Source organism: Peromyscus eremicus, chromosome 17 (assembly GCF_949786415.1).
Source record: "Peromyscus eremicus chromosome 17, PerEre_H2_v1, whole genome shotgun sequence".
Taxonomy (NCBI): domain Eukaryota; kingdom Metazoa; phylum Chordata; class Mammalia; order Rodentia; family Cricetidae; genus Peromyscus; species Peromyscus eremicus.
Window position 1 is genome coordinate 59,282,091 of NC_081433.1, and position 7,088 is coordinate 59,289,178.

The window sequence follows — 7,088 nt, forward strand, 5'->3', positions numbered from 1 at the left end:
CTCAGGCTGGCCTAGAACACCTGGTCACCATAGGCAACTCACTCTCACTCGCACTGGCACCAGCCATGGTGACACAGCTGTGGACCCCTATCAGACTCACACCTCCTGGAGCAGCTCAGGCCTTCTGGCTTGCCCTTGGTGGCATCCCCTGTGGCTCCTTCTCAGATCACATCCCCACCTTCCACCTGGCCCTGCTCCTCTTGTAATCCGTTTCTACGACGTGCACCCCAAAATCGGTGTAGGAATAAAGGAGGCCTTTGGAGAGGCTGGGTGTGGATACCCCAGGCTCAGGAGGCTCTGGGGGCACGGGGCTGCCCAGCGCTCTCCCGGAGCCGTGGACTTTATTGATGCAGCAGCCCCAGGAAGGGTTATGTGCAGGGAACCCGAGACTGCGGGGATCTCTGTGGAGGCTGCTCCAGCCTTCTGCACGCTACCGCGGCCAGCCGTCGGGGGTCAAGCGGCGCAGGGAGGCTGCGGGACGCAGTGGCTCCGCCAGGGGCCTGGCGAGGAGCAGGGGGTAGGGGAAGGGCCTGGGGAAGTCGCCAGAGGCCCCAGTGGTGGGGGACAGACGCTCGGACTTGATGCTGACCGGGGGCGTCGGAGGGGAGGCCACTCGGCTGGGGGGACCCTCCTCACACAGGCTGCGGGCACTGCTGGAGAGAGGGGCAAGGAAGGTCAGAGAGACCTACAGGTAGATAAGAAATCTTACCGGCCATGGGGTTCTGTGGGTCCCCTCTAAATCTCACAGCCCACCTACAACCCGGTCCAGGCAAGTCTCCCGACGGCCAGGGGCGCCCAACTCACCCTGGCCGGGCCGGGTCCACCGCGTCCCTCGTCGGGGGCCAGGGCGAGGGCTGCAGGGGGAGCGGAGCGGCGTCTCCGGGGCTGCAATCTGCCGGGAGAGGCTGGCTGAGTCGGGCTCCTGTCCGAATCCCGGCCCTCCCCACGCCCGGACTCAGGGCTGGGTCGAGGGACCCCACCGGGCAGGTAAGTCAGACAGGGTGGGCGCACCTGCGGAACCTGGTGGCAGGAAGGCAAAGCTACCCAGAGCGGAGCCGGGGGCGGCGCCGGGGCTCTGCAGGCCGCTGTACAGGCTCCTCTGTCGGGACAGCAAAAAGGGAAAACTGTGGCCAGGGTGTGACCACCTGCCTCCTCCCTTCCTCTCTCTCCCTCCTTTCCTTCCTTCTCCTCTTCCTCCTCCATCCTCTCCCATTGCCCCCTCTCACCGAGGTGCCCAGTCCCCCTCGGGCCCCAACCAGGCCCGCTGGCAGATCTGGCCTCCGCCCATCAGTCGCCAGGTACAGGGGTGAGGGCATCTTGCCGGCGAGGTGGCTCGGAGAGAAGATGGGGTGTCCCAGGCCTGGGGGGGGGGGAGACCCGGGGAGAGAGGGACGGTTAGTGTCACCAGCGAGACCAGAGCCCAGGATCCACCCCCCACCCCCGACCCTGGCTGCTCCTAGCGCTCACCTGGGGGTCGAAAGTGGGGCTGGCGGCTGTGGACAGACGGGACCTCCCCCAGCCCGCCAGGGTCGCAGCCGGGCGGGGCGAGTGGGACCCGGTATGACAGTTCTGAGACCGACATCGCAGGGGTCACCGGCTGCGGACAGAGACGTGGGAGAATGAGGCGGAGGGCCTGCGTGCCCCAGACGTCCCTGAGGGGCGCTCTCCACTCAGGCTTAGATCCAAGGCTGGGGTTGCTGGGTGGGCTCCAGCAGCCTGGTTCGGGGTCCAGGCCTTTCTCTGCGAACCATGGGGTGTCGGATCATCCGAGGAATTGTGGCCGGAAGATTTGTTCGTTGAACCCTTACGTGTCTTTCAAAGCCCTAGTTACAACGCACATTCCACAGGGACTGATTGCTCATCCGCCCAGGACGGCCCTTTATACTACTCTCTGGGTTTCAACCTCAAAATCTGTATTGGAAGTGTGTTTAGGGGTCGGAGGGATTCGGAGAAGGGACATGGAAGTTCTCTTACATAGATCCGAGGCAGGGGCGAAGACGGGCCTCTGTCGCCTCCCAGCGTCCTCAGCAGTTTCTCTTCAGGCCCCTCTGGCCCCTCCTCCACCTCCAGCTCAGGCCCATCCAGGCCCACGCCCCTCCTCTTCAGTGTCTGTAGGAACAGCAGATGACAGGGTGGGCGGGCCCTCGGATCTTAACCGACTCCTGGAACTTGGTTCTAGGGTACCTGAGAGAGGAGACCTTCCCGGGCCAGTCTGCCTAGAGGGATACGCGACAGGCGTGGCCTGTTCCAAGGGGACCCCAGGGACTGAAACCACAATAAGTTCCCCGAGCTCAGGAGCTACCGAGGTCATGCAGCGCGGCTGGAATGCTCCCGGGGCCTGCAGGTGGCTTCAGGTACCTGCAGGATGTCCGCGTTGGTACGGCTCTCATGCGGTTCGCTGTACTCGGTGTATTTGAGCAGCACCCGGTCCATGTCGCTGCTCGCATACTGGAAGAGGCGCTGCGCGCTGTTGAAGATAATCAGCGCGATGTCGCAGTCACAAAGCACGCTCAGCTCATAAGCCTTCTTCATCAGCCCGAACTTGCGCTTGGTGAATGTCACCTGCGCCACAGAGGCGAGATGGAGTTGGGGGGTGGTGGTGAGAGACGGAGTTGGGGGGTAGGATGAGGGCGTTAAAGGAGGGTGTCCCTAAGAGACTGCAGAGCGAGCTTCTCTCTGGCTTCTCTGATTCAGTTTCCATCTGAAACTTTGGAAACTTCTCTGCGTGTCTGCAACTCCACCCAAGTGTCCAATTCTTTTCCGAGACTGGGCCCCGGAAGCAGTTTCTGTCTCAGTCTCCCCAAACTGGCCCCAGGACTCAGACTTCTCTGCAAGACCATTTGGCCTTGGCCTTGCTGTGTCTCTGCCCAGAATGCTACTTCCTCCAATGGCAACGCAACCTGCGAACTCACCTGCCTGTTCCTTTGGTCTAGAATGCGTGAGATCTGGATTTTTTTCCTCCCCATGGTGCCTGGCTATTCTGAGTGACGGTTCTGTAAGAGAGGGCAGAGGGAGAGAGTGAACGGAACAACGCCAACAGTACCAGCCTCTGTCCTGCCTGCTTCATGTCCCTGAGCGACAACGAGGAGGCATGAGGACAAGGAGAAGGCAGGCAGGCCTCTTAACCCAGACAGTCCCTACTGGGCACCAGCTGATGCACTGCATGCTCAATAAATGCAATGCAACATGGAGATCCATGCACTTCCACATCCCTGCACCCAGGAAGCGGAAGCAGGAGGAAGCTGGGTTCCAGGCCAGCCTCAGCTTTACCTGGGAGATGGAGGACAGCCTGGAGTACACCACTTACTCAAATGGGAAGGATCACTTGGGTGCACTCCAGGCAGTGGACACAGACATGGAGGCTGTTTGCCACTGGGGGCGGGTGGAGGATGAGTGGAGACAAGTTTCCTCTGTCCACCACACTGGCCCTACCCTTGGGTAGGCAGCAGGTGTCTCTGGGCCACCTCATCCACCCTGTTTTTTGTTGGTTTTTGTTTTTGTTTTTTGTTTTGTTTTGTTGAGACAAGATCTCTCCATGTAGCCCTGGCTGTCTGGAACTTGCAATGTAAATTAGGCTGGCCCCAAACTCACAGAGATCCGCCTGCTTCCGCTTCCGGAGCACTGGGCTTAGTCATGTGCCACCACACCCAGTTCTTTTCTTTAATTTAGTGAATTCTGAATAAAATTCACTATGTTAAAGTGCATGATTAAATGGCATTTGGTGTGTTTTCCTGTACCGTATACTCATTACCTTAGTCTATTTCCAGAACATTCCATGGTCATCAAGGCAGCAGCAGTTGCTCCTGCTCCCTGCCCCCCTCCCCGTTCCCTCTGCTTCCTGGATCCATGGAGTTCCCTGTTCTGGACATCTCCACACATGGGGTCACACACCATCTGGGCCTAGGGGCTCCTCACATTTTCATTATGGAACTTGGAAGGAGAGTGTTCTGAGACACGATTTTGCCAAGTAGTCCAGGCTGGCCCAGAACTCAAAATCCCCCTGCCTCAGCCTCCAAGGTACCAGCAAAAAAGGTGTGGTCACCACATCCCCCTCAGGGAAAATGCTCTGCTGTGTTTTTGCTGCACAGTCTTGAGGAAAAGTCACCCCTGGCAGACCTGGGGACTCCACCAAAGGGTTCACATGGGGACTTGGGAAGCTCCTGGCCTCCATGGTAGAGAGCCTGGGTCTCCTTAGTGGGGCTTCCAGAAGTTCTAGACTAGTCTGGGCTATGGTGAGAACTTAAACAAATAAACTTAAATAAAGAGGCAGGAGGACTGCTGGAGTCTAGGAGCTCTAGGCTAGTCTGGGCTTCATTGCAGGATTGTCTCAAAAGAGGGAGGCTAGGGAGATAGCTCAGCTGATAAAGTGCTTGCTGTGTGAGTGTGAGGACTGACGCCACCACTCAAGAGCACAGGTCTGCAGCCCTTGCACTGGGAGGCAGAGCCAGGCAGATGCTCCGCTCCGGGCCAGCCAGTCAGCCCAAAGGAGCAAGCTCCGCCGCCGTTAGTGAATGTCTCACAAAGTGGGGTCTCAGGAGGAGGGGCTAGAGCACTGGTTTCACAAGAATGAAGACCTGAGTTTGAATCCCAGGACCCACATGAATTCTGGGTGCCCATGTCTAACCCCAGTGCTGAGAATGGGGGGCACAGGAGGAGTCCTGGGGCTTGGTGGTCATGAGCAGGGTTCAGTGAGAGACCCTGTCTGAAAAGAATAATGTGGGAAGTGAGATCAGGGCACAGTACACATACACATACACACACACAAAGTACACATACACACACACATACACACAGTACACACACACACAGTACACACACACACAGAGGAAAGAACAGAGCTAGGGGTCTAGGGCACTACATCCTGCCTACAAGCCTGGGCTCCCAAAGACCCTGACCAGGGGGCTGAAGGCTGGGCCTGGGACACATGACTTAGAGACAGAGAAGTAACTGGCCATTCTCAGATGACCTGATCTGAGCCTTTTTTTCTCTTTCTTTTCTTTCTTTCTTTTTTTTTTTTTTTTCTTTTTAGGAGATAGGGTCTCTATAGCCCAGGCTGGCCTCAAACTCACTGTAGCGAAAGCAGGCCACTGTGTTGGGGATCTAGAACCCTTTCACAATACAAAGGTATCTGTTTCCCACAGGGAGGCCGAGACAGACACAGGGGCCCTCACCCTGTTGGGGACAGTCCCCTCTGCAGACTAGGGGGCCATACAACCGCTCTTGCCTCACAAGTGGCTGAGGCTTCCAGTCAGTGGTCACCTTAGGGTCACACGGGCCTGCATCCATCTCCCCGTGGGGATGCCTCTCCCTCAGCCTCCACCTGCTGTCTTGAGAGTTGGGTGGGTGACAGGTAGACAGAGCATGACCAGTGCCATCCTTGGCTGGTAATGAGCTCCTAAGAACATGAGCTGGAGGCCTCAAAGGGTGGTTCACCCTCAAAGGGTGGTTCACCCTCAAAGGGGGGTTCACACCTGTGATCCTAGCACTCCAGAGGCCGAGGCAGCAGGATGACTGAGAGTTCTGGGCTAGCCTGGGCTGCAGGGTGAGTTGCTGCCTCAACAAAAAAAGGAAATATTGTGTTTCTGAGCTGAGATCACTCCCGCCAGTGATACTAGCACTCCGGAGGCTGTGGCAGGGGGTTTCTTGAGCTTTGGAGTCAGTCAGACCTACAAGGCCTACATAGTGGGGCTCTGTCTGAAAAAAAAAAAACAAACAAAAAGATATGGTGGCACACACCTTCCATCTCAGCACCGAAAACGTAGAGGCGGAGGATTAGGAGTTCTAGGCCAGCCTCAACTAAACAGTAAATCTGAGGCTAACCTGGGCTACATGAGACTCTGTTTCCCTCCCATAAAAAGAAAAAGAAGTCCAGATCCACTGAACTGGCCAGGGTTGCTGCCTAATCCCCAACTTGAGGACTGACTGTGGCTCCCCATCTTCCTAGGAGTCCTGCATATCCAACAGTGTGGAATACTTCAGCTAACATAGGTGAGAAGCTATGGGCTAGCCTCCACCCTCTTGGAGCTGGGTCTGAGTCAAATCCAAGAAACAGATCCAAAAACAGCAGGCCCTGCTCCAGCTTCTCTTACTAAATTTAACCCCCTCGCTAATTTTACCCTTAGCTGGAGTCAGGCCTTTCCCAGGGCTGGGATGTGTGGTCAGAGCCCAGGCAGGTCCCTGGAGGCTGAAAGGGGGCACTGGACCGGAGGTTCCCCTGGCCAAGATGACTCCGGAAATGCCCCCACCCCCGGGTCCCGTGACAGCCAGGCCAGGCTTGGACCTGAGTCACTGGGTCCTAGAAGACCTGAGGGCAGCTCCCTGTGCCCTTGAGATGTGAGGCAGGGACAATGGTGGGGGAGGGCTGGAGGTGGGGTGCAGGGAGAAAGGATGTGGGGGCTTTCTCTGAACAGACCTGAGGGCAGACAGGGAAGCAAGTTCCTAGCAGAGGGAACAGTGGCTGCAGGGTTCTGCAGCGGGAGGGGCCAGAGCCTGGAGCAGGGCTAGGGCCTCTGCCTCCAGCACACAGGTGACTTTGAGAGAGTTGTGGAGAAACAGGCTTTTTATTTTCATTTCTTGAGACACGATCTCATATCCTAGAACTCATTCTGTAGACCAGGCTGTTCTCACAGAGCTCTGCCTGCCTCTGCCTCCTCAGTGCTGGGATTAAAGGCGTGCACCACCACACCCAGTTTGCTCTGCAATTCTTCTGTAGCTGAGGATGCCCTTAAACTCTTCCTGAGAGTTTTGTATGCTGCTGGGGATGGAACCCAGGTCTCCACAGGTGCTAGGCAAGTGTTCCACCTAGAGAGCCACAAGTCCAACCCAACTGAACCTGGCTGGGTGTGTTTACTTGTTTTCTCTGTGATAAAAACGTTGTAAATGAATTTATTATTTCATGTGTATGTGCTTTTCTGCATGAATGTCTGTGCATGTAGGGCTGCATGCCTAGTGCCCAAGATGGCCAGATGTTACAGACAGCTGTAAGCAGCCACGTAGGTGCTGGGAATTGAACCCAAGTCCTCTGGAAGGGCAGCCAGTGCTCTTAACCTGAGAAATCTCTTCAACCCCCTAATTTAATTTTTTGTTTC

The 7,088-nt window shown here is 56.7% G+C and overlaps 1 protein-coding gene across 1 annotated transcript; it reads right to left on the minus strand.

Annotated features, from left to right (window-relative positions):
* Nucleotides 1-338: 338 nt before the first annotated feature.
* Nucleotides 339-3,081, minus strand: Mef2b (myocyte enhancer factor 2B). The gene is made up of 8 exons (XM_059244784.1): nt 2,913-3,081; nt 2,359-2,562; nt 1,975-2,109; nt 1,468-1,597; nt 1,227-1,360; nt 1,012-1,099; nt 805-892; nt 339-650 (listed from the first exon to the last, which is right to left on the minus strand). The coding sequence occupies exons 1-8, from the start codon at nt 2,964-2,966 to the stop codon at nt 431-433; spliced, it is 1,053 nt and encodes a 350-aa protein (XP_059100767.1). The 5' UTR covers nt 2,967-3,081; the 3' UTR covers nt 339-430.
* Between the last annotated feature and the right edge of the window lie 4,007 nt (nt 3,082-7,088).

What these genes read in the sequence shown, in the direction of transcription:
- Mef2b (XM_059244784.1), bottom strand. Translation starts at nt 2,966, where the DNA reads ATGGGGAGGAAAAAAATCCAGATCTCACGCATTCTAGACCAAAGGAAC. An exon ending in CGCCCCTGCCTCGGATCTAT is followed by an intron (nt 1,598 to 1,974) that starts GTAAGAGAACTT and finishes CTCTGTCCGCAG; the next exon opens with CCGGTGACCCCTGCGATGTC. An exon ending in GAGGGGGACTGGGCACCTCG is followed by an intron (nt 1,100 to 1,226) that starts GTGAGAGGGGGC and finishes CTGTCCCGACAG; the next exon opens with AGGAGCCTGTACAGCGGCCT.